The sequence below is a fragment of the Ursus arctos genome, unplaced genomic scaffold, assembly GCF_023065955.2.
Source record: "Ursus arctos isolate Adak ecotype North America unplaced genomic scaffold, UrsArc2.0 scaffold_2, whole genome shotgun sequence".
Lineage (NCBI taxonomy): Eukaryota > Metazoa > Chordata > Mammalia > Carnivora > Ursidae > Ursus > Ursus arctos.
Genome location: NW_026622874.1, coordinates 89,746,119 through 89,773,623, shown reverse-complemented (window position 1 = coordinate 89,773,623; position 27,505 = coordinate 89,746,119). Strand labels below are relative to the sequence as shown.

At 40.0% G+C, this 27,505-nt stretch overlaps 1 protein-coding gene across 3 annotated transcripts in view; it reads right to left on the bottom strand.

Moving 5' to 3' along the window:
• Nucleotides 1-27,505, bottom strand: part of LOC113267757 (S-adenosyl-L-methionine-dependent tRNA 4-demethylwyosine synthase TYW1) — a 226,705-nt gene that overhangs the window by 171,876 nt on the left and 27,324 nt on the right. For all 3 annotated transcript variants that reach the window (XR_008960331.1, XR_007191247.2, XM_026515934.4), the window contains exons 8-9: nucleotides 23,362-23,479; nucleotides 18,917-18,969 (exon numbers count right to left, since the gene is read on the bottom strand). Coding sequence is in view for 1 of the 3 variants with exons in the window: in XM_026515934.4 (XP_026371719.3) it covers nucleotides 18,917-18,969; nucleotides 23,362-23,479 (171 nt within the window). In the remaining 2 variants the exon portion in view is untranslated. The remainder of the gene's footprint in view (nucleotides 1-18,916; nucleotides 18,970-23,361; nucleotides 23,480-27,505) is intronic.

Genomic DNA, 27,505 nt, shown 5'->3' with positions numbered 1-27,505 from the left:
CCACCACATCAGCAGTGAACCATAACCACTTCCTTGTAAGTAGCCAATACTATCGGATTCAGGTACCTCTTGTTGCATAACACACTGCCCCAAAATTCAGAGGCTTAACACAACACCGATCTATTACTTTCTCTATTAATTCCGTGGGTCAGTTGGGTGCTTTTCCCACGCCCTATGGTGTGCGCTGAGGTCACGCACGCAGTTGGCACAAGAGGGAACTCAGCTGGGGCTACACACCCAAGAAGACCTCACTCAGATGTCTGACAGTTGATGCTGGCTGAGGGGCCTTGCTCATTCACTCCATTAGTCTAGACTGGCTTCGTTACAGCGCAACGGCTGGGTGCTCAGAGGAAACCTTCCAAAAGGACAAGCCTCAATGTCCAAGCACTTATTAAGCTTCTGCTTACACTGTGCTTGCTAATAGCCCATTAGCCCAAGCAGGTCACATGGCCAAGCCCTGAGTCCTGTGAGAGAGGACTACAAGAGTGTGAACACTGGGAGTCATGGTTCATTAAGGGCTACCCAGTTAATAGACTCCTATATCATTTATACTAATTATGTTCACTCCAAGCTTGAAGGCAAAAATTCCTCACATCATAATTTATTAGTTTTCAAAGAGCTTTCACACTCAATATAACGGCTAATAGCTCTAGATCAATTTTTGGCTTATTATAACAAAATCCTTTTAATATATGGTGATTACTGCAGCTTTCTGGGTAGACAGGCAAATATACTGATTTTAGATATTTAATATATGTTTACTTAATATACGATTACCATATTCTGTGCTAAGCGATCCAGAGCAAAAATGAATGATTCTGACCTCATTGTGTATATCTTTTTTTTTTAAATATTTATTTGAGAGTGTGCACGCACAGGGAGAGGGGCAGAGAGAGATGGAGAGAGAGAATCTCAAGCAGACTCCTTGCTGAGCACGGAGCCCAACATGGGACTCAATCCTGCGACGCTGAGATTAGGACCTGGGCCAAAACCAAGAGTCAGACACTTAACCAACTGAGCCATCCAGGCACCCCTGTATATATCTTTTTTATACAACCCTGAAGTTTTACCTTGAAAAACATGAAAGCTTATTAACCTATTCAAAAAAAAATAAGTTTTTAAAGGTCTTTACACTGAAATCTAACTGAAATATATTAACAAATATCGAATTACCACCATAGTCATACAGACATACAATTTATTGCAAAGAACTTCAGAACACATATTTGGAATGTACGCTCTTAATGAGATGAATTCTATTGACAGAAGGAGCTACAATCTTTCTCTCCTCTTCACAATTATGGAGGATCCTAAAGAACTTTCATATACGTGGTTTATATCAATCAGTCTTAACATAATAGAAATTAGAACCAAGAAATGTTTAAATTATTTTTACATTATTTCATTTAAGACAACAAGCCTACTACATGTTAACATAATAGCATGGTTTTATGAAAAAAAATATTTTTCAAGACAAAAAAAAAGTATAAAACAGTTGGATTCTTATCCGTTACTCCATTCCAACTACTATGGTATGTTGTTGTGGTTATGGTGTGTGAACAAAATCCAGCCTCACACAGATATGCAGCTGGAAAAAAAAGGAGTACTTTAATAGCCTTTTCAGAATATTGTGAAGGCTCTACTTTGATACTATACCAAAGGTCCACAAGTTTCATTAAAAATTGACTGTACTATGGAATCTGGAAACTATTAATGAACTTTTCATATTTTGTTACATTAAAATCTATTTGTCTGTCCTGCACTTTGAATTTGATTTTACAACATCATGCATTGGAAAACAAAGGTTCACAAAGTTATGCAGATCTTCCAAATATTGACACGTTTCATTATATAGTATTTTAAAAAATCATACTTTTTAATATCACAACTGTTCTCATCATTAAACTCTTTAAGTATTGGGAAACTGCCAAACTTACGACAATTAATACAAGTTTTCCAAAACTCTAGTTTTCATTTTAAGGCTCAAATTTATTTCTGGCAATAAATACTTTCGATGGCTTTCCTTGAAATGTCAGGATCACTTTGATTATTTAAAAAAATAAAAAACCAAAAAAACGTTGGCCAAACACCCAAGTCTGAATAACAATCCATTGTTTTTATATGTTAAAATGTCATTCCATGAACACAGCAACCTGCAGCCTAACTGTAAAAATGTCTTCCTAAAGACAACTGTAACTTTGCAACAGACGTGCTTTATGCATACTTTCCATTTCTTCATACAGAATATTAAAAACACAGGTATTCAAAGGTAGAGATTTTAAAAACTTATAATTTCTCCTACTTTATCAAGGTAATCTGTAAGTGTAACTGACAAAAATAAAAAATAAAAAACAGAGTGAATGTACCTTGACGACCAGTACAGTTTGGTTTACTGCCTTAATTCATACTGAGGGGTCAGCTTTTTTAACCGCCACTGCTTTTGCACCATTACTTCAAATGCTCACACGGCAAAAAAGACAAGTGACACCACAGCATTATTATGAAAACGGTTTTGACCTCTGGGACCCCACAGGGTCTGCAGATCACGAATGTAGGTTAACAGCAAGAAGGAATCATGTCAGTATCAAAAATCGAGAATTTTGTTGAGGGGGGGAAAAAGTGATACAATTATAAAATCAAATTATGTGAAAACTAATGTTAAAATTGAAATGAAGGTGAACCACTTTGGAAAACTATTCATAACATCTACTAACACTCAACATATGCTTAAGCAATTCCACTCCAAGGTGTACACCCAAGAAAAATGAGTATTATGGCCAAAGACTATACATGAGGTTCACAGCACTGACTTCACAGGAGCAAGAACAAGAGCAAAAAAACTAGAAACACTCCATATGTCCATTAACAAGTGAATGAATAAATAGTGGCCTATATATACAATGGAATAGGTTCAGCAGGAAATGAAGTCCTGATACACACGAAAACACGGAAGAAGCTCAATAATTAGGCCAAATGAATGAAGCCAGATCAAAAGGAGAACATAATGCAAAACTATATTAAATTCAAGAAAATATAAATTTATATACACAGACAGAAAGCAAATCAGTGGTTTCCTGGAGACAGGAATAAAGAGATAGATGGATTACAAAGAAGCACAAGGAAATTTTGGGGGTGTTCATTGTCTTGATTGTGATGATGGTTTCACTAGTACATACATATGTCAAAACTCATCAAAATGTATATTCCACATACAATTTCTTGCATGTCGATTATGGTTCAATAATGTTGAAAACACTTTAACTAAAAAAAAGGAGGGGGGGAGGGAGGAGAGACCCAGGAGTCAGCTAGAAAAGCTCCCACCAGCCAAACTGTGAGAATTTAGGATCAATAAAGAAAATGACTGTAATGGGCTGAACTGAGCAAAATAACATAATCATATTCTAAAACAGAGAAGAGAATAATTTGTTACCATTTATGGCAGCTAGTAAAGTAGCATCGACTTTGAGAACTGGTACCTAAAGTGAATTAAGCATTTACCCTAACTTGCCAATAAGAACTATATTGCAAAGTAACCAAATATCCGCAGTTAATAATCAAAAAAAATCTTCTTTACAGAATAATGCTAGTAAACACTCTAGAAGAAATAACAGAATTGAAAATACTATTTTACAAAGCCTAAATATGTATTCTTTCAGACAAGTACTATCAAATGGTATTCCAAAAAAAAAAAAGAAAGAAAGCAAACAGCAGCTTAATGAAGTTGAGAGAAGGTTAGATTTCACTTATTTATATTCATCTATCCACTAAAATTAACATACTGTGCTGTATCAGTTTCAGGTTTACACTACTGTGATTCGACAGTAATTACTCAGTGCTCATCACAGTAAGTACTTTTAATCCCCTTCTCCTGTGTCACCCACCTCCCCTCTAGCAATCAATTCATTCTCTGTATTTAAGTGCCTGGTTTTTTGTTTGCCTCTTTGTCTGTTTTGCTTCTTAAATTCTATATGAGTGAAATCATATGGTATTTTTCTCTGACTCACTTATGTGACTTAGCATAATACCCTCTAGATCCATCCATCCATGTTGTTGCAAACGGCAAGATTTCATTCTTTTTATGGCTGAGTACTATTCCACTGTAGATATACATCACCATCTTCTTCACCCACTCATCTGTGGATGGACACTTGGGCTGCTTCCATAATTCGGCTATTGTAAATAACAGTGCAATACATCTTTTCAAATTAGTGCTTCTGTATTCTTTGGGTAAATACCCAGTAGTGCAATTACTGGATCATATGGTAATTCTAGTCTTAATTTTTTGAGGAACCTCCATACTGTTGTCCACAGTGGCTGCACCACTTTGCATTCCCACCAACACTGCACAAGGGTTCCCTTTTTCTCCACGTCCTTGCCAACACTTGCTGTTTCTTGTGTTTTTTATTTTAACCATTTTGACAGGCGTGAAGTGATATCTCATTGTGGTTTTGATTGTATTTCAGTGATGATGAGTGATGTTGAGCATCTTTTCATGTATCTGTTGGCCATCGGGATGTCTTTGCAGAAATGTCTGTTCATGCCTTCTGCCTAATTTTTAATTGGATTATTTGGGGGGTTTTCTGTGTTTAGTTGTTTAAGTTCTTTATATAGTTGGAATACTAACCCTTTATCAGATATGTCATTTGCAAATATCCTCTCCCATTCAGTTAGTTGTCTTTTAATTTTGTCGATTGCTTCCTTTGCTGTGCAGAAACTTTTTTTTTTTTTAAGATTTTATTTATTTATTTGAGCAAGAGCAGAGAGAGAGAGAGCATGAACGGGGGTGAGGGGCAGAGGGAGAGGGACAAGCAGACTCCCTGCTGAACCAGGAGCCCGATGCAGGGCTCAATCCCAGGACCTTGGGATCAGGACCTGAGCCAAAGGCAGACACTTAACCGACTGAGCCACCCAGGTGCCCCAGAAACTTTTTATTTTGATATCATCTCAATAGTTTATTTTTGCTTTTGTTTCCCTTGCTCAGGAGACCTATCTAGGAAGATGCTGCTATGGCCAATGTCTGAGAAATTATTGCCTGTGCTCTCCTCTGGAATATTAACGGTTTTAGGTCTCACATTTAGGTCTTTCATCCATTTTGAGTTTACTTTTATGTGTGGTATAAGAAAGTAGTAGTCCAATTTCATTCTTTTGCATGTAGCTGTCCAGTTTTCCCAACACCATTTGTTGACGAGACTGTCTTTTTCCCACTGCATATTCTTATATCCCTTGTTGAAGATTCATTGACCATATAATCACAGGTTTATTTCTGGGCTTTCTTTTCTGTTCCATTGATCCATAAGACTATTTTTGTGCCAGTACGATACTGTTTTGATGCAATATGTCTTGAAATCTGGGATTGTGATACTTCCAGTTCTGTTTTTCTTTTTCAAGATGCCTTTGGCTATTCAGGGGCTTCTGTGGTTCCATACAAATTTTAAGATTATTTGTCCTAGTCCTGTGAAAAATGCTGTTGGTATTTTGACAGGGATTAAATCTGTAGATTGCATTAAATCTATAGATCACTTTGGGTGGTATGGACATTTTAAGAATATTCGTTTTCCCAACAAACGAACATGGACTATTCCATTTGTTTATGTTATCTTCAATTTAGTTCATCAATATTTTATAGTTTTCAAAATACAGGTCTTTTACCTCCTCAGTTTAGTCCTAGGTATTTTATTGTTTTTGGTACAATTGTAAATGGGATTATTTTCCTAATTTCTCTGCTACTTCATTATTAGTATGGAACTGGATGTTTTAAAAATGCCAAAGTAAAGTTCTATCAGCAAGGAAAAAACAGCTAGACAAAAAAGAGAACACACTGTCATTACCCTATTTCAATGGTCAATATTAGCATCATTTATTGTGGGTCAGTGAGATTATCAAGTCTAATGATTTAACACAACATACATCAATGAATGCAATCAACTTGACCTATACTATATAATACAAAAATGTTAAATATCAATCAAGCCTTTCAGTGTAACTTCTCTGTTACAAGAAAATATTGGGAATAAAGAAATATGCCCATCAGACAAACTAATTTTTATTTCATTTTTTTTTTTAAGATTTTATTTGACAGAGAGAGAGAGAGAGCACAGCAGGGGGAGCAGCAGAGGCAGAGGGAGAAGCAGGCTCTGCTGAGCAGGGAGCCCGATGCAGGGCTTGATCCCAGGACACTGGGATCATGACCTGAGCTGAAGGCAGACACTTAACCAAATGAGCCACCCAGGCACCCCCAAACTAATTTTTAAACCAAAGACTGTAATAAGAGATGAAGAAGGACACTATATTATGATAAAAGGGTCTATCAACAAGAAGATCTAACAATTGTAAATATTTATGCCCCTAACTTGGGAGCAGTCAAATATATAAACCAATTAATAACAAAATTAAAGAAACTCATTGATAATACAGTAATAGTAGGGGACTCTAACATCCCACTCGCAGCAATGGACAGATAACGTAAGCAGAAGATCAATAAGGAAACAAGGGCTTTGAAGGACACACTAGACCAAATGGACTTAACAGATGTATTCAGAGCTTTTCATCCTAAAGCAGCAGAATACACATTCTTCTCAAGTGCTCATGGAACATTCTCCAGAACAGATCACATAGTGGGTCACAAATCAGGTCTCAACTGGTACAAAAAGACTGAGAACATACCATGTATATTTTCAGACCAAAATGCTACAAAATTTGAAGTCAAACACAAGAAAAAATTTGGAAGGACCACAAATACATGGAGGTAAAGAACATCCTACTGAAGAATCAATGGGTCAACCAGGAAATTAAAGGATTTTAAAAATACACGGAAGCAAATGAAAATGAAAACATGACAGTTCAAAACCTTTGAGATGCAGCAAAGGCAATTCTAAGAGGAAAGGATATAGCAATACAAGCCTTTCTCAAGAAAGAAGAAAAGTCTTAAATACACAACCTAACCTAACACCTAAAAGAGCTGGAAAAAGAACAGCAAATAAAGCCTAAATCTAACAGAAGAGAAATAATAAAGATTAAAGCAAATATCAATAATATAGAAATTTTTAAAAAAGTAGAATGGATCAACAAAACTAGGAGCTGGTTCTCTAAAAGAATTAATAAAAGAGTGGTAAATCCCTGACCAGCCTATCAAAAAGAAAAGAGAAAGGACCCAAATACATAAAATCATAAATGAAAGAGGAGAGATCACAACCAATGCTGAAGAAATACAAACAATTCTAAAAGAATATTATGAGCAATTATATGCCAACAAATTGGGCATTCTGGAAGAAATGGATAAATTCCTAGAAACATATAAACTACCAAAACTGAAAGAGGAAGAAACAGAAAATATGAAAAGACCCATAACCAGCAAAGAAGTTGAATCAGTAATTAAAAATCTCCCAACAAACAGGAGTCCAGGGCCAGATGGCTTCCCAGGGGAGTTCTACCAAACCTTCAAAGAATTAATACCTATTCTTCTAAAGCTGTTCCAAAACATAGAAATGGAAGCAAAACTTCCAAACTCGTTCTATGAGGCCAGCATTACCTTGACTCCAAAACCAGACACAGACCCCCACTAAAAAGGAGAATTAGAGACCAACATCCCTGATGAACATGGATGCAAAAATTCTTAACAAGATACTAGCTAACAGGATCCAACAGTACATTAAAAGGATTATTCACCAAAACCAAGCGGGATTTAGTCCTGGGCTGCAGGGGTGGTTCAACATCTGCAAATCAATCAATGTGATACACTACATAAATAAAAGAAAGAACAAGAACCATATGATCTTCTCAATGGATGCAGAAAAAGCATTTGACAAAATACAGCATCCTTTCTTGATAAAAAGTCTCCACCATGCAGGGATAGAAGGAACATACCTCAATATCACAAAAGCCATATATGTAAGACCCACAGAGAATATCACCCTCAATGGGGAAAAATCCTAGAGGAAAACTCAGGTAGCAACCTCTTTGACCTCAGCCACAGCAACTTCTTGCTAGACATGTCTCCAAAGCAATGGAAACAAAAGCAAAAATGAACTACTGGGACTTCGTCAGGATAAAAAGATTTTGCACAACAAAGGAAACAGTCAACAAAAGCAACCTATGGAATGGAAGAACATATTTGCAAGTGTCCTATCAGATAAAGGGCTGGTATCCAAAATCTATAAAGAATTTATTAAACTCAACACCCAAAAAAGCAAATAATATAGTCAAGAAATGGGCAGAAGACATGAATAGACATTTCTCCAAAGACATACAAATGGCCAACAGACACGTGAACAAATGCTCAACATCACTTGGCATCAGAGAAATACAAAACACCACCACAATGAGATACCACCTCACACTGGTCAGAATGGCTAAAATTAACTCAGGAAACAACAGACATTGGTGAGGATGCGGAAAAAGGAGAACCCTCTTATATTGTTGGTGGGAATGCAAACTGGTGCAGCCACTCTGGAAAACAGTATGGAGGTTCCTCAAAAAGTTAAAGATAGAGCTACCCTACAATCCAGCAACTGCACTACTAGATATTTATCCAAAGGATACAAAAATGCTGAATCAAAGGGGCACATGCACCCCAATGTTTATAGCAGCAATGTCCACAATAGCCAAACTATGGGAACAGCCCAGATATTCATCAACAGATGAATGGGTGAAGGCGTGGTATATATATGCACATGCGTGTGTGTATATATATGTGTGTATAAATATGTATATATATGTGTGTGTGTGCGTATATATGTATATGTGCATGCGTGTGTATATATGTGTGTGTATATATATGTGTATATATATATACAATGGAATATCACACAGCCACCAAAAGAATGAAATCTTGTCATTTGCAATAACGTGGATGGAACTAGAAGGTATTATGCTAAGTCAAGTCAGTCAGTCAGAGAAAGACAAATACCATATGATTTCACTTGTATGTGGAATTTAAGAAACAAAACAGAGGAACATAGCAGAAGGGAAGGAAAAATAAAATAAGATGAAAATAGGGAGGCAAACCATAAGAGACTCTTAACGATAGGGAACAAACTGAGGGTTGCTGGAGGGGAGGTGGTTGGGGGATGGAATAATTGGGTGATGGGCATTAGGAGGGCACTTGATGTAATGAGCACTTGGTGTTATACGCAACTGATGAATCACTAAATTCTACCTCCGAAACTAATAATATAGTATATGTTACCTAAACTGAATTTAAATAAAAAAAATTTTTTAAATATACTCAAAAAACAAAGAAACAACCAGATAAATATGCAAGGTTGGATATTGTGCAAAACTGCCCTAATTAAACAAGTCAGTGTCATTAAAAAAAAAAAAATACTAGACTTGTTGAAAAAAGAGACTTAACAGACATAACCGGATGAAATGTGAGGACTAACGAGTTTTAACGGTCATTTGGGAGCTAATCCAGGAAATATGAATATGTTCTGGGTATTAGATGAAATGAAGATTTACTGTAAACTAGAGATTCTCTGCCAGGAAATAACAGGTTATAAAACTGTATGATCTCACTGTATATATAGAATGAGGTCATTCAGGTAAAAATGAACATATATACACGGAAAGCTTATATATTAGTGTTAGTGCTGAGCCTATGGTGGAAATATGTTTTACTTTATTTTTATTTCTGCCAATTTTCTCATTTTCTACAATACACGGACAGTGTTTCTACAGTAATAAATGATTATTTTTGAAATGACTCTGAACATATATTTCAGTGGGGCGATAAGGCCTGTGCATAACATTTGTGTTATGAATTAGAAACTGACAACTGCTTCCGGAGAGATGCAGAAAAACAGCTTTAGAATCAACAGTAGTCAAAGTGACTTCCCCTTTATTAGAGAAACAAGGAAAGCTCCTTTAGGGACTGAGGAAGGATGATCAGAAGGCCTAGAACTGCACTATCCGATATAGTAGCTACTAGCCATGTGTGGCTGTTTAAGTTTAAATGAATTAAAATTAACTAAAATTTAAGATTCAATTCTTTAGTCACACCAGCCACATTTCGAGTGTTCGAAAGCCACACGTGGCTAGCCGTTGCATTAGTTACGTGGTCAGGCAGGTACGCGGTTAGGCATCAGGAATTAGGTGTTGGTGCGTGGTTAGTACACCGTACTGTGTACTGCACATACAGAACGCTCCGATCACTGCAGAGAAGTCCTACTGGAGACAGCTGAAGAGGCGGACGGAGGTGCGTCTCCTCTCACTATTCCCACCAGTACACCACTCACTCCACTGCTGCCCTCCATCCCTTGAACACTGACTCCAGTTTACAGGTTCCCAAGGGAAGAATGCTTCCACCAGATTCCAGGGGAGCTGTGTTAATGGACAACTCTCCATGATGGCTCTGCACCTCTTACATCAGCTTTAGTCCCAGGCTATCCTTCAAAGATGTCTGTAGAGCAAACAGCCTTGGAGGACAGAGTATCTCCCTCCAGGGTAGAAGGCACATTTGCTTCCTGTCCAGCATAATAAAGACAATGTGTATCCCCCAGCTGACACTGGGGCAGGTTTGCAAACAACCGTCTTGTAAGGCTGGGGACTGCCTAACTTGGGGTGCCTCAGCTATAAAATAAACCCACCGTGTGCCCAGCATTCCCTTGGGCCTACTTCCACATCACCCTCCTAGCATTTGGGGAACACGGGAACCAACATGAACATGATGTTCAAGCTGCCTGCTGTGCTTGGCCTTTGACCCGGCAGCTCGGTGTCCTCTGCCACCATCTATGAAACTCTGCCAGGCTAACTTGTTACCTTATAAGTAAGACTGAGCAGCTTACTCTCCACAGTTTCAAAAGTTAACACAGTCACCTGGCTCCTTTGAGCTCCTCATGCCATAAAAACAAGGTTTTTGTCAGGAACCAAGGGGATCACTGGGGCATCTCTTGGGACTCATGGACAATAGGTAAAAGTTAAGAGAAGTGGGCAGGAGGGCCCACTGCTGGCTCAAACTCTTCACTGGCACACCGGATCACCCACTTGGTAAGGAACCATCCTACCAGGCATTCATCGAGCACAAAGGAAATGTGACCTGCCTAGTGGAAGAAGAAAATTATAAATAGCAACCAGGACAGGTGACCAGGTGCAAAGGAGGACTGTCGCAGCTAGCCATATCACCTTTCCCCTCTCCTCACCACTTACGGAAGATGGATGGGTCGGTGACAGGTAACCTTACAATTTCACCCTTAGGTACAAGACCGCAAAAGAGTGTTCTCCCTCTAAAGGAATAGAGTAAATAAATGAACACCTCCTCCCTTGCAGGAGTAGCAGCTGCCACAGATTAGGCAGAAGTAAATGTTTTGTTCATGTTACTATTTGAGAAAGTAACTACAGGCAGAAGGGTTCATACAGATGCTGAGTACCCAGACAGGTAGACTGTGCTGTGGACACTTGGTCCCGAGCCTGCTAGTTTAAGCAGCGGCTGGAAGCCCCAGCACCAACCACACTTCCCAGACTCCCTTGTCTGCAGGAACTCCACCAAGGAGAGGCATTTATGCAAGAGTGAGAAGACAAAAAAGGAGACACTACGATTCCTCTCTGGCAGCAGCTGGCAGACACAAGGGCAGAGAGCAAACGCCGAGTCTGCAGCGGCTTCCAAGCGGGCTCCTGGGAGGCATTCGCTTTAATGCTGCGGCAGCTCAGGTCACTCGAAGCGGTGTCCTGTGAGGTGAGCGCTTCCCCAGTTCCTCAAAGCCAGAGCAGTCCTCTCCGACCTTCACTACCGCAGGCCTTTCAATGGCTTTGTAAGCGTTTAGTTCATTTACTTTATTAAAGCTGTTCTTGCTAAAATAGCCAGGGTAGTTTCTGTTTTCCTGACCGACATGGATGGGTGGGATTTGGTCAGGTGGAGATTACCGTGGGGAAGAGAAGCAGCCCGCCATGTATGAAGGTTACAAGAGAAGAAAAAAGATGGGGCGCCTGGGTGGCGCAGTCGTTAAGCATCTGCCTTCGGCTCAGGGCATGATCCCGGCGTTCTGGGATCGAGCCCCACATCAGGCTCCTCGGCTGGGAGCCTGCTTCTTCCTCTCCCACTCCCCCTGCCTGTGTTCCCTTTCTCGCTGGCTGTCTCTGTGTCACATAAATAAATAAAATCTTTAAAAAAAAAAAAAGGAGAGAAGAAAAAAGTTGAACAAGTGGGTCAAAATATACTAGGTAGGGGCGCCTGGGTAGCGCAGTCGTTAAAGCGTCTGCCTTCGGCTCAGGGCGTGATCCTGGCGATCCGGGATCGAGTCCCACATCAGGCTCCTCCGCTGGGAGCCTGCTTCTTCCTCTCCCACTCCCCCTGCTGTGTTCCCTCTCTCGCTGGCTGTCTCTCTGTCACATAAATAAATAAAATCTTTAAAAAAAAAAAATATACTAGGTAGGCTCTTTCTTGGGTTCAGGGCTTTATTCTAGTAATTCTTTGACCCAACAAATGTTTACCAAGCAATTATTACATGCCAGGCTCTATTCTTGGTATTGGAAAGAAAAACAAAGACTCTTAGGTTGAGGAGGGACTGCAAGGAAAAGAGGGGAGAAGGATCATCAACAAAGGTATAATCTAGTAAATGGTAGTAAGTGCTCCTGGGAAATTGCAAGCAGCACAAGCCATTCTGACAGAAGCTCTCTGAGCAGAGATCTAAGAGAGCAGACAGAGACCAGAAAGCTAGGGAGGAGCTTGGGCTCAGTGCGTTCAGAGGCTAGCAGGAAGGTCAGCGTGGCTGGACTGAAGCATTGAAGACCAGATCACACAGGGCCTTGGAGGCCACGGGAAGGACTTAGGCTTTATTCTGAGTGAGAAGGGAACCCCTGGAAATTCTGAGTAAAGTGACAGGATTTGATCTATCTGGCTGCTGTGTAGGGAGCAGACAAGAGTGGAAGCAGGAAAAGCACTTAGATCACTGAAATAATAAAGGAACACAGGACAGTGACTTGGACCAAGGTATAGCCGTATAAGTGGTGAAAAGTAGTCGCATTCTGGATATATCCGAAAAGAAAATTTGCTTGTGGACAAGATGTGGGAGGGGAGGAAAAAAACAGGAGAGAAAAATGACTCCCAGGTTTTTGACCAGAGCAGATGATAGAATTGCCATTAACTGACAGTAAAGACTAAGAGGAACAGATTCAGGGGTGAAAATCAGGAATTCAGCCTCTGATATGTTAAGTTCAAGATGCCTATTACACGTCCAAATTGCTGTGTTAAGTAAGAAGTAATGGAGAGCCACCATAAGCTTCTGAGAAGGGAGTAGCTAGAAGAGAAGTATACTTCAGAGACTAACCTAGTTAATGTCAGATAAATTGGGCAGGCAAGGCAGAGTGGGGGGTTCACTGGAAGCGGGTACTAGAGGGGGAAAAAAACTAGCTGCAATGTTCAAGAGAACAATCTGAACTTGGGAGGGTAGCAATGAAAATGGACTGGGGCAGAGGTTCTCAATGGAGCCAATGCTACCCGATGGGGGTACGGACATCTGTGGAAATATTTCTGCTATTGAGATGGTTGGAGGAGGGTTTCACATCTCCTGCCATGCTCAGGATAAATCCTATTAAAAAAAAGGGGGGGGGTTCTCTACGTCTTTTCAAATGACTCACCAGACCTCCATACTTGTGAAAAATATGATTATAATTATCTGAACCTGGATTCCACCTTCCTTTTGCTAATAAAGTATTTTCTGTACAATTTTACCATACACTGAATTTTCCAGAAATGCAGCTACCATGTAACTTAAGATAAGAGAACATTCTCTTTTATGCAAAACTTCCTCCAAGAAATGTCACCATTTTGAAAAACCATGGCACAGAAAATAATGCTGTTTTCTAGTATCTAAGTCACCAGCAAAATACCTGCATCTGTATTATTGTAGGTATCACCTACAAATACAGGAGAGATTCAAGACGCTTTTCGTAGACTTAGAACCAAATATTAAATAACAGACATATGATATGCAGGATTCTCACGAACCAAACTAGTTTTAAAATTATGACAGTCAGGGGCACCTGGGTGGCTCAGTCGGTTAAGTGTGCTTTCCGCTCAGGTCACGATCCCAGGGTCCTGGGATTGAGCCCCACATCGGGCTCTCCGCTCAGCCAGGAGCCTGTTTCTCCCTCTCCCTGCCACTCCCCTTGCTTGTGTGCGCGCGCTCTCTCTAATAAATAAATAAGATCTTTAAAAAAAATTATGACAGTCATTCTATATATTATTAATTTTTATAGCATAAGGACAAGGTATCTATCTTGCCATAATTATTTGAAATCAAACTTGTTTGGGGCGGGGGGTGCCTGCCAAAATCTTACTCTGAGCCTGTCACCAGAGGTCCAGCATACTTCTCTCGGCCACACTACCATTTCTGCTAACTCATCTCTGTTACCACTGTCACTTAAAGGGTTTTGTTATAAATTAGAGACTGAATGTGGCTCTCAACGAGATGTGGAATTTCAAGGCAGAAATTTTCTATCACAATTTGTCTCCACTCCTCCCAAATTACAATACAGGAAACTGTTCTTTTTCAACACTTATAACTGAGATACCACTCATCTGCAAGTACATCGTTCTCATTTTTCCAATTTGATAGTCTATAATTGGTTGGTATGTTAGCCCTATTTCAATGAGGGTTATACCCCTCTTTCTGTTATTATACCTAAATAAGTCTAGCTTGTACGGAATAACTTCTAATCTGTTTCTCTCTCTTAACTATACACTTGTCCATTATAAGCAGGTGGAAATAGTCCCCATGCCTTCTAATGCAGTAGTGCCTAAGCGTCTTGCACAGAAATACAAACTATTTTAATATAAAGTACTTCCTTTTTTTCTGCTAGAGCAGAACACTGACTTTTTAAATTACATCTGTGAAATTATATTTGTAAATCTGTGCATTTAATCTAGAATAGTTAACGGGAGGTCATAAAACACTGGTTATAAGCAGAAGGCATTGGGTCTGACATTACTGAAAATCACTGGATTGGAAGAGAGAAATACTGGATGTTGAAAGGGTTTAAAAAAAAAAAAAAAGACAGTTGAGCACAAGAATACGCTGAATGACAGAAGGTGCCAGAAGTGTCACCAGAACGTTCATGCCCCTAAGGGTGAAGGCAGAAAAACAGCAGTGGAAAACAAGGAAGAAGAGTTTCTCAAATATTCATAAACAATAGCAACAGGACTAGGGAGCAGACAGCACTACAAGAATGCTCAGAGGAATGGTGAGAAGATACGATATTCTGAAAACAACGGGGGTTGGAGCGGTGGGCTCCCTCTTACGGAGGGCCATCAACGGCACTGAGGCACCAAGCAAAGGTCAACTGTGGACTATGGCATTGAGGGCAGGGCCATTCCAGGAGAAAGATGAAGACAAAAGGTTGTTTCCTTGCCAGGTACAAGAAGAGGCAGGAGTCATGATGGACACGACACAAAGAAACACAAAGTAAAAGACAGACATTAGGAGGCAGTAGTGTGAACTGAGGACAGAAATGTTTAAGAACAGGAATAAAGAACGTAAAAAAGTCAAGCATGCCTGGAGAAGAAAGTGTGGTTTATTTAGAACGGCCAGGTCTAAGCTAACCAAAACCACAAGAATAGGTCTTTGTGGGGAATACTCTTTATGGGGACAGGACAGGTTGAGAAAAGGCCTGGAAGACAGCAGTGGAGGTCCTATGACACCAGAAGCCAAGTTCCCCGAGGTTTGCAGCAACTCAGCTCCTGGCGACATGGCCGCCAACAGCAGCGGGAGAGGTAAACCTTACATGTGATAAAGAACTAGTATCCAGGGGCACCTGGGTGGCTCAGTCAGATCAGGTCATGATTCCAGGGTCCTGGGATCAAGCCCCAACATGCATCGGGCTCCCTGCACAGTGGGGAGTTGGCTTCCCCCTCTGCCCTTCCCCCTGCTCATGCTCTCATGGTCTCTCTCTCTCTCACATAAATAAAACAAAACTTTAAAAAAAAAAAAAAAAAACATGGAAAACAACAAATGTTAGCAGGTTGTGGAGAAACTGGGAACCTCATACATTGCAGGTGGGAATATAAAATATAATAGTACTGCCACTTTGGAAAACAGTGTTGCAGTCCCTCAAATGATTTAAACATAGTTACCACGACCCACAAATTCCACTCGTAGGTATATAACCAGAGCACATAAAAACACGTCCACACAGAAACGTGTACAAATCATGATGTTCACAGAAGCTTCATTCATGATATCCGAGAAGTGGAAGCAAACCAAATGTCCACCAACTGATGGACAACAAGAAGATGGGACACACCTATACATACAATATTACTGGCCATAAAAAGGAATGGAATACTGATATCTGTTAGCACATGGATGCACACTGAAAACAGCATGCTCAACGAGAAGCCAGGACAAAAGGCCACATAAAGTATTAACGTCCAGGTGAGGGGAATTTATAGAGATAGGAAGTAGGTTAATGGTGCTTTAAGGCTGGGAGGAGAAGGGAGAATGAAGATGGACCGTTATTGGGTGCATAACTTCTTTCAGAAGGGACAAAAATGTTCTAAAGTCAGATTGTGATAATGTTTGCACAGCCCTGTGAATGTATTAAAACCCATTCAACTGTGCACTTTAAATGCAGGAGCTGTATGACAGGTAAATTATATTTCAATAAAGCTGTTTACAAATGCCATCTTATTTGGACCCACGGGAATTTAATTTATGGAAGTGACTGAATGCCAGCCAACCTGGAGAGGCCAATGCCAATGAAAAAAGAAGATATTACTTATATTTCCCAAGACAAGGGGGCACCCACACCACACAGGGTGACAGAGGAGCAACAGGGTTGTTCGGGAGGCAGAGAGAGGAGCGAGGGGAAAGCCTAGGCCAGACCTGTTACTGGGGTTTCCGCAGGAAAGGCAAGGCAGGACAGGGTACACAATGCAGGACCGCCTTGTTTGAATAATTCAGGCTATAGCGCCGTCTCTAAGTCTCTAACCGTCTGGTACCTGGCCCTGGGATAAAGTAGGGCAGGGAAAATATGGGCATGGTGTGGGAGTTAGATAAGGAGGTAACTGAAAGCTAAAGAGCCAGGCCTGGCTGATTTGCATATGAAAGGCACACTCCAGGCCGGCTGTTGTTATCTTTAGGAATTACCTAGCCCTGGGAGGGACAGTTTCTCCCCAGATCTATCTATATGGCCCCCAAAAGCCAGAGCATCAAGAATACAGAAAATAAGAAAACTTAGTTAATCTAACTGGTCCTGTGATGAATGGATGCCAAAAAGACAAATACAAAAACTGAGGAAACAGAACAAATACATACAATAGAAATGCACAGGCTGATTCTAAAATTTATATGGAAATGCAAAGGACCCAGAAGAGTGGAAACTATCCTGGAAATGAATTAAAAAAAAAAAAAAAAAAAACCACAAGACCAAGAACTTATACTGCATAATTTCAGACTATTACAAACCCACAGTTATCAAGACAATGTGGTATTGGCATGAGGATAGACAAAGAGAATGGAATAGAATAAGGGGTCCAGAAATGCGCCTACCCATAGACAGATGACTGATATTTTACAAAGGCCTAAAGTAATTCAATGGTAAAAGGAAATTCTTTTCAACAAATGGTGCTAAAACACCTGAATATCCACATGGGGGACAGGTAAAGGAATGAATCTCGACCTTTATCTCACACCATTCATAAAAATCAATTCGAGATGAAATCAAAGACCTGAACGTAACAGTTAAAACTATACATGAAGTTTCCAGAAAAAAACAAACACAGAGCATCTTTGCGACCTTGAAGTTGGCAAAGGTTTCTTAATATATAAAAAGCAAAAAGCACTAAGCAAACAAACAAAAAACTAAAAAAACAAAATGCACGAACCATAAAAAAAAAGACAAATTGGACTTTATTCTAATTTAAGACTTCAAAAGATACCATTAGGGAAATGAAAAAAGGAAGCCACAGGTTAGGAGAAAATATTCATAATGCGTATTAGACAAAAGACTCATTTCCACAATATAGGAAGGATTCCTACAAATCAGCAATATAACGTCAAACAACCTAATCTGGGCAAGAGACACTTCACAAATAGAACAGCCAATGTGCACATGACAAGGCGTGCCTCATCACCAGTAGTCATCCACAAAATGCAAATTAAAACCACAATGACACCACTTCACACTCACTAGAACGGCTAAAATTAAAAAGCCTTTCGATACCACAGGATGGTAAGAAAATGTTCCAACGGGAACTTTCAGAAATTGCCAATGCAAGTATAAAATGGTACAGCCACACTGAAAATAGACTGAGAGTTTCTTACAAAGGTGAAACATACACCTACCCTATGACCTAGCAAGTCCCACTTTAGGATGTATCCAAAGGGAACTGAAACATACATTCCTAACAAAGCGTGGTGTAAGAAGGTTCACAGCAGTTTTATTCCTAATAGCTAAAAACTGATAGCAACCCACTGCCTTTCAACAGATTAAAAACTGTGGTACGTTCACATTACTGAATAGTACTCAGCAATAAAAATGAATAAATTACTGATATGTACTACAATATGGATGAATTTCAGAAACATTATGTTGAGTTTAAGAATCTACTTGCAAAAAAACACACGTAATGATTCCATTCATATGAAATTCTAGAACACGCAAAACAGAACTAGTGACAGCAAGTAGAACAACTGTTTTCTGGCTGTGACAGAGGGGCTACAGCTGGAAATGGCCACAAGTGAATTTAGCAGGATGAGGAAAACAGCTAATATATATCATACTTTGGGTGGTGGAAAAGGGTTTGTTTTTTGAGTTGTTTTTTTTTTTTTTACATCCATTAATATATGCTGAACTCATTTAATAAATTCATTCAAAATCATTACATTGTAAATTATTCTTTAAAATGGTAAAATTCACTGGCAGCATATCAGAGCCATACAAAAGTTGCATAAAACAGAAGTAACATTTAAATAAAAATAAATACCTTTGTCCATCTGCAAAGCTTCACCCCAGAGTGGCTCCCAATCAACTGATAACCTGAACAGAAAAACAAAACACAAAACTGAATTGATTCAAAGCCTCATATTAAAAGGTGATTAAAAAACTGTAACAAAATCATTTTTCTTTCCTTAAATAATGGTAGGCAACAACCCAGTGAAAGAAAACATTGTAAGTTTAATTCACCAGGATGATAAAACACCTTAAAATGTATATGCATCTAATAACATGGACTAAAAATACATAAGGAAACAATAGGCTGATCCAAAATCATAGAAAAAAAACTTTTTTTTAAAACATTTTATTTATTTATTTGACAGAGATAGAGACAGCCAGCGAGAGAGGGAACACAAGCAGGGGGAGTGGGAGAGGAAGAAGCAGGCTCCCAGCAGAGGAGCCTGATGTGGGGCTCGATCCCATAACGCCGGGATCACGCCCTGAGCCGAAGGCAGACGCTTAACGACTGCGCCACCCAGGCGACCCCATAGAAAAAAAATTTTTAACATTTTTCAGTATCTAACAGATCCCACAGACAACAACTCAGTAGAGCTCTAAGATCTAAACAACACAGTAAAGGTACGAAGAACACAGAGCACTACACTCAACAACTACAGAACGCACAGGCTTTTGGAGGACCCAGGGAAACTTTGTAAACAAAACCAAAACAAAAACAAATGCTGGGCCATAAAGCAAAAGCAAGTAACAATATACTTCAAACAAACAACTGGGGAACCCTCATCGGTAATCTTTGAAAAAAGATGAAGAATCAGATGGGCAACAGGAGATTAAAATAAAGAAATACTGCCCCAAGAAGTGAAAAATAAAATTCTAGGAACCATAACCTAACATGAATTCTCAGCACCACTCCATCACCTAGCACTTAAAATGCGTGAGCCACAGAAGACATGAAAAGCCTGGAAAAGCCATGCCAAAGTAATCACATTTCCTTTTTTAATAAACTAGAAGAGCAAACAAGTAGAACATTCTGATTTCAGAAAGCATTTAATAAAGTTTCTCACGAGGCTTCAAGTCATAAGCCACAATTAGGAGTCTCTTGTACAGAAAGACTCTTGACTTGCAGACAAATGAGGCAAATGGAGAAATATAGTCTGGATGATGGCATGAGTCGATCCGTGGCTGGTTGAACATCTGTATTCACAGGGTGACGATTAATGGAACAATGTCAGTTTGGATTACAAGTCTCTAGTGGCAATTTTACAGGGCTCTGTCTTTTATCCTCTTCCATGTAAACAAAGCACCACTTATCTATTTGAAGAGGGAACGAGTCCAACTGAGTAATCTCAGATGCAGAATACGCATTTAAAAGATTCCCAGAGAAAATTCTATCTCTTCTTTTGGATTCCTACATTACATGTTGTTCATACCCTGTCGTAGAAATGACACTCTATCATATTAGTTCTTTATGTCCTTCTTTTCCAAGATACATAGGGTTTTACACAGTTTTGCATTTAGGCGGGTATGAAGAAAACTGCAAAGTACAGCATGGATAGACTTGTGGCTGACCACAATGCCAAGATAAGCCAAAAGTAGGCAGCTGCTAAAAATCATAGCGCACAACTTTGTTCTAACCAAGATTAAGTAACAGAGGATTTACTCTCCCACCTGAAATGCCAAAAATGGGACAAAATATAGGAACCAACAGTTTCCAAGGCGTGAAACATCAGGCAACAAGGGACAGTAATCTCAGGGAGATGGAAACACGCAGGGTGAGCCCTACCACTACCAGAGCTTACCGCCTTGAAAGCTTCTAGGCCATGCAGCAGGGAGAGGCAACCCAAGAACAGTCCAGTATTCTGAGTTCAGGACATGGAAGCAAGAGTCCGGGGAGCCCACGTGGCTACAGAGTTTGCAGAACTGAGTACGAGAGAGTCGAGAGCTACGCAGAGATTAAACTCAAGAATCTACAGAGGAGTCCCAGAAATATCTGAGTACTGCTTCGTGCGTATGTGAGAGGAAAATTCACCAAGAATGAGAAAGAACCACCTGAAAGGCCAGAGGTATGCCTGGTGCTCACGGCCGGCTGGGAACTGTGCCTGCTCGTACCACTTTAGATTCCAAGCAAGGAGCAGAGTACACAGAAGTGTTCTGCTCCAATAGTCAGAAGCAATTAGCCATATAGTGAGTAAGCTCTGGTCTCACTTCCCAAGTCAAAAAAGCCAGATTAAAAGGCTCGAACTGTTTCCAAGTTACTGCTCTTCACCCTAGAACAAAGCTTAAGAATGTTTATAGGAGGGACGTCTGGGTGGCGCAGTCGTTAAGCGTCTGCCTTCGGCTCAGGGCGTGATCCCGGCGTTGTGAGATCGAGCCCCACATCAGGCTCCTCCACTAGGAGCCTGCTTCTTCCTCTCCCACTCCCCCTGCTTGTGTTCCCTCTCTCGTTGGCTCTCTCTCTCTCTCTGTCAAATAAATAAATAAATAAAATCTTTAAAAAAAAAAAAACAGTTGTAACTATAATTCGTAGGCTCAAAAAGTAGAAACATGGAGACTATAAAAAGACCCAACCTCAACTTCTACAGATGAAAACTATAAACACCTAAGCTGAAAAACACACCGGATAGAATTAATGGAAGATTAGACACGAGAGAAGAAAAGGTTACTAAATCATACCTGAAGACATAGCAACAGAAGCTACGCAGAAATGAAAAGGAGAACAGAAAAAAGAATTTTAAATAATGAAAAAAACACCAGTGAGCTGTGGGACAGATTTGCGGAACGGAAGTCCCCAAGGAAGAGGAGAGAGAGGCAGTGACAGAAAAATATCTGAAGAAATAACAGCCAAAATTTGTCCAAATTTGATTAAAACTATAAATCCACAGCACCAGGAAGTTCAACAAATCCTAAGTAAAAGCAACATGAAGAAAACTACGTTGAAACACATTATAACTAAACTGCTCAGAATCAGTAATTAAGAGAAGATCTTAAAGGTAGCCAGGGGCTACAAACATTCCATTCAAAGGAACAAATGGAAGATGAGAACACAAGCCTCATCAGAAGCGACGGCAGCAAGTAGACCGTGGAACACCTCTGGAGCGCCAAGAGAAAAAAAACGTGTCAATCGACAACTCCACATCCATCAACCAATATCCTTCAAAAATGAAGGCGAAATAAAGCCTCTTTCAGATACACAAAAGCTGAAATAATTCATCACCAAATATCCCACACTACACGAAATGCCAGACGAAGCCCTTCAGGCAGAAGGAAACGGCTGCCAGAGAGAACACAGATCTGTGCAAAGGAATGAAAAGCACCAAAAGTGGTACCTACCTGAGTCGATTATGCAAGATTGTTACTAATTATTTAAATCTTAAATAGATAATTGACTAGTCAAACCAAAATAGTAACAGTGTATCACAGGTTTATAACACATGTAAAAGTAAAACATTGCTTAGAGGGTGGCAAGGGGAAAACAGGGCTACTACTGAAGCTTCTTCTAGGTACATGAAGTGGTCTGTCATCTCCAAGATACACTGTGATATGATACGGAGATACAGCGTAAAACCCCGGACAACCACTAAATAACAACACAGTGCTGTAACTAAGGAGCCAACAAGGATGTAAATCTGAATCATAAAAAATAATCAAAAGAAGGCAGAAAAGAGGAAAAAAGGAAATCAAAGAACACATGAGACAAGTAGAAAACAAACAGCTAGATGAAAGATTTAAACCTATCATAAAATCACTCTAGATACTAGTCGGAACATCCTTATGAAAAAGCAGATTACGTATACATTAGATATTATACACACACACAAATACATATACATAACTGAATATTCCTGTCTGTCTCCTCTAACAGGCTGACGGCTCCTTGAAGGAGACATGAATCTTATGTTTCTCTGCGTTGCCAGAACTATCACATAAAAGGTTCTCGATAAATACAGAAAGACGGGAGGGAAGGAAGGAAGTCAGTCTACTGACTCCCTATTGACCACTCTTTCTTCTACAGGAAATCAATACTATTATTTGATCTCAAGTTATAGCCTCCTTAATAAGTGATGACCACAAAACCGCAGATATACTTGGACAGAAAACATTTCTAATTGATTCCAGCCTAATATCAACATGAGCTTTTCTCTGCATTTAATAATTTCGCCTTAATAAACAATCATTCGTAAAGAAGCCCGTGACGGCATTTGCCATCTGCATACCTGAGCCACACTGACGCTAACATCCCAATAAACCAAGCAGAGGGGAAATGTGCTGGCCCAGCAGCCAACACACAAGTGATTCACAGGAACAAGAGGGGCTCCCTCGACAGTGACACGTGACACAGCTGCTGGGCTAACCACAGAAGGACCTCCTAAACCTTCTTTCCTCTTGGCAATCCCTATCTCAGGCTTCCTCACTTAGGTGTTCAATTAGGAGGCTTAAGAGGGTAGTACTGTGACCTCACTTCCGAAGGATTTGCACCTTGTTTAGTGAGGGCTTCCCGGAGAGCAGGGGTTATCATAGCTCTTCTTTCACTGGCTTCATTCTTCACTGTGTTCCTGACCAAACTCCTCTTCTCCTCCTGTTGCTCCTTTTCTCTCTATATGAAAATTAAAAGAACAGAAGTCAGAACTGGCCCTGTGCACGGAGAGTAACAGCACACCACTCACGAACAGAGAGCGCGGATGATGGCGCGCATCACGGACCCTGGCCCACAACCCAGTCTCCTCCAAAGTGATCATGTTCCCAGTCAGACAATGATCGAAGAACTGCCAGTCTTATTTTTCGTTTTCGTTTCCAAAAAAGTAAGCACATACTCACACACATACACCCACAAAATGTGAATCAACAATCCACTTATCTAGATGTCAATTATTTTTAGCAATCTGAGTACAGACAGCTGCCGAAATTCATCAAGTTATTTCTCTGAATTTCAATTTCCTCACCTGAAAAAGGAGGAAAGTAGCATCTGGGGAGCAGGGATATGTTAAGATTAAAAGAAATAAATCACCAGGCACTATGCCTGATATATAACAGAGTTCAATAAAATGTAAGACTGCTGGTTATTATATCTGCAAAGCCCCAAAACAAGTCAAAATAGCGCTCTGAGCTTCTCAGACAGCCATTTGCTCGGAGACCAAATTACTCCTCCACCTGCCGCCCCGATGGCTCCTTCTAGAAGATCCTGTGGGGAAAATGTGTCTTCAGTGAAAAAAAGAAATCTGAAGGATAATATAAGACTGATTGTGTTTCCTTTTGACTCTGGCTCCTAGAAAATTCAGCAGTACACTGATGATTGTGTCAAGCCTCACATCATGCTTGTCTTGGATTCTCCGTAAGTGGCTTTCATACTGCATGATGACCTTCACCCTTTATACTCATTTCTTCCTCTCTTTTTAAATCTTACCAAATATATATTTTTTTAAGTTATCTCCATGTCTTTCTGCAAGGTGGCAGGATGCTAATCACTAATTCCGAGACAACACACAATGTCTGTGTTACACTTCAGAGAAACACTCAGCAGATCTTACTAAGACCTACAGAAATTCAGCATAATTCACCTTGGCGACGGCCCCATCACCAAGCCCATTTTCGGTGCCTAGTTTCTAGTGAATCAGTAAGCAAACTTACAGTAATATCCTTTCTACCTAAAAGTGAAAACACCTCACAGATCACAGGAAGACTGACATCTGCAGCCAACTAATACAAAAGGGAGGATGGTCCATGTTTGAAGCTGGACAGCTGGTAACGAGGATTCACTGTATCATTCTGTCTACTTTTGTGAATGTCCGAAGTTCTCTAGACAAAAAATGTAGAACAGATTATAAAATTTTTTTAGAAAGAAACAGGTAAGCCAAAGAACTCTGGAGTTAACTTCTCTACCTTCTCTGTTACTTCAAGGATTTGCTCCAAAATTGGAAGTCAGTGAAAAAGTACTTTAGAGACTCAAAGGTATCAAATGAGAAACAATAAACCCACAGTTAGTTCTATCTGTCCGAAAGTCAGCATTCCTCGTTACTAAATATAATCAAAACGCAAAGCTAATGAACAATTTTGCTTCTGTTAACACAGTTCTCAACCACACATTTTCAGATAGAGCTGAAAAAATTTATAAACGAATGATTTGTTCTCATCCATTATAAAAGTAATCAGTTTAATGCTGAGTATTTTATTTAAACAATTTATAAGTTTCAGTTACTCTTTTAAGATATTTAAAAATAGGGGCACCTGGGTGGCTCAGTTCGTTCAGCGTCTGACTCCTGATTTCGGCTCAGGTCATGATCTCAGGGTTGTGGGATCAAGTCCCGCTCTGGGCTCAGCACTAAGCGTGAAGCCCACTTGGGATTCTCCCTCCCTCTCCCCCTCCCCCTCCCCTCTCCGCAACCCCCCGCCCCGTGCTCCCTCTTGCCCCCTCTCTCAAAAAAATAAAAATACAAATAAATACAATATTTAAAAATAAAAGAATCCTTTGGCTTTTTTTAAGTCTATTTAAGATCTAAAAGCAAAGATGTGGGCTTAAAAAGGAAGTCTGTGGTGGAATAAGATGAATTGACCTTGACCTTGACAGTGTTTAAATGCCTCTGGGGTAATTCCACAGGTTACTGGAACTCCCTACTAATCGCGCAAGAACGGCCTAGAGGTAGCAGTATCTGCTCTCAAACACCTGTCACCACAAAACATCACCAGCGTATCTGCTTACCCCAAGGGCCACATAAATCCAAACTGGACTCAGAGCTCCAGAGGCACCCTCTTGTGGTTAAAAAACCAAACTCTGAGCCCTATGAAGTGAATACTCCTACAAAGGATGGCCATGGAACATCAACCATGTCCCATTACTAGAGAAGTTATCTATGATAAAATGTAAGTATAGCTGCTCCATTTCAACCATCTAGATATAAAATTTATATGGGAAAGTGATCAGAGGCCGTGATGAAAAGTCTTGAGTGTTCAGGACAAACATTTATCCTTTGTCTCTAGGGCAGTTTAGTCCCCTACTTTCCATATGCAGCAGTTACTTTATTTCTGAAAAGAAAGGCAATGGTTCATAACACTCCCCAAGGAAGTGCAAAGCACCATTCAAATTCAAATTCTAATCCCCTGGGTGCAGACACTATTCACTGTTTGCCCAGAATACAATAATATAACAAACATATATATGTATAGCTGTTACGCAGCCTAAGCAGAAATAAGTGAAAATGCCACAACTGGTCGACCTTGATTCCGCCCTCCCCCTTATGCCCCATTGGACAGTAAGTGACCGAGTTCTAAAGCTTTAATTCCCACAGATTGCCTCACTCCATCCATAATGCCACTGCTGTGCACACCAGCCCTGGTTTCTCCGAAGGACAGGACAGCTGCAAAAGCTAGCCTAACTATCTCCTGGTCTCCAAAGTGTAATTCCACCCCTTCCCAGCTCCCAATCCCATCACACCTGCCCAGAAAGAAAATGCACGTCCCCTCCAAGGCGCTGCTTCCCAATGCAAAAAGGAAAGCTGATTATAAGCTAACTTCCCAGGCATTTAGGGAAGTGACTATAAATAAGTGAAAAGTCCTTTAAAAATAGGGCTATATTAATCTTACATAATCATGGAAGCAAAAGTGGTACTAATTTTCTTTAAAAAAAAGATATTAAACAATTTCATCTAATTCATTTTCATACCATCATCCCAGAAACCACAGTACCGTCCCAATTATCACCTAGGAAATAAACAAGGCAAAAAAAGTCATCCGTTAAAAAATCTGAAGGTAAAATTCCACCTAGCCAGGTGCTAAACAGGTTTTGCCACAAATAAGCTTTTCATTACCAAAGCACACAGACATCTCTTCTGGGAAAAAGAATCTTCCTGATTGTTGAAATCTGTTTCTTTTATTGACCCTTAGTTTATCATCCAGTGATTCCCTTCCTTATCAAGTCATGTAGAAAACAGTCACCAGGTTCCCCCGAGAGGTCATTTTTCTATACAGTCAGCTTGCCCAAGCCTGGAGCCTTGCTGGCAGAGGGTGGACATTCAGGAAATGTTTGGCCGAATAAATGAATGTCTCAGAACTTCCAGAAAGCTATTCCTAGCTCTAGAAAAGCAGATCTCACTTCTCTCGGTAACTGATTCTAGATCTGGCAACTGTCAATATCAGAAACTCTCCTTCAAGTACTGAAACTAAAACTCCTTCTGCTGCAATTTAACCCCGCTTCTGCAGGTTCCTATTTCTTTAAGAAAGGATCCTCTATACACCACTTACTTGTCACAGCTCAGTTTTTAAATGACAAGGTTTCAATGGAATGCAAAGTTTTTCTGCTTACTAGGTTTTAAGGATGCTTTCTGGACTTCCTGAAAAGCACTTGGACCAGATGTGTCAAATGGTTTTCCTCTGACCCAGTGATTCTACTGTGGATAACCTGACTTAAGAAAATAATTTCAGGACATGAGAGACTATGGACTATGAGAAACAAACTGAGGGCTACAGAGGGGAGGGGGGTGGGGGAATGGGATAGGCCGGTGATGGGTAGTAAGGAGGGCACATATTGCATGGTGCACTGGGTGTTATACACAACTAATGAATCATCGAGCCTTACATCGAAAACCGGGGATGTACTGCATGGTGACTAACATAATATAATAAAAAATCA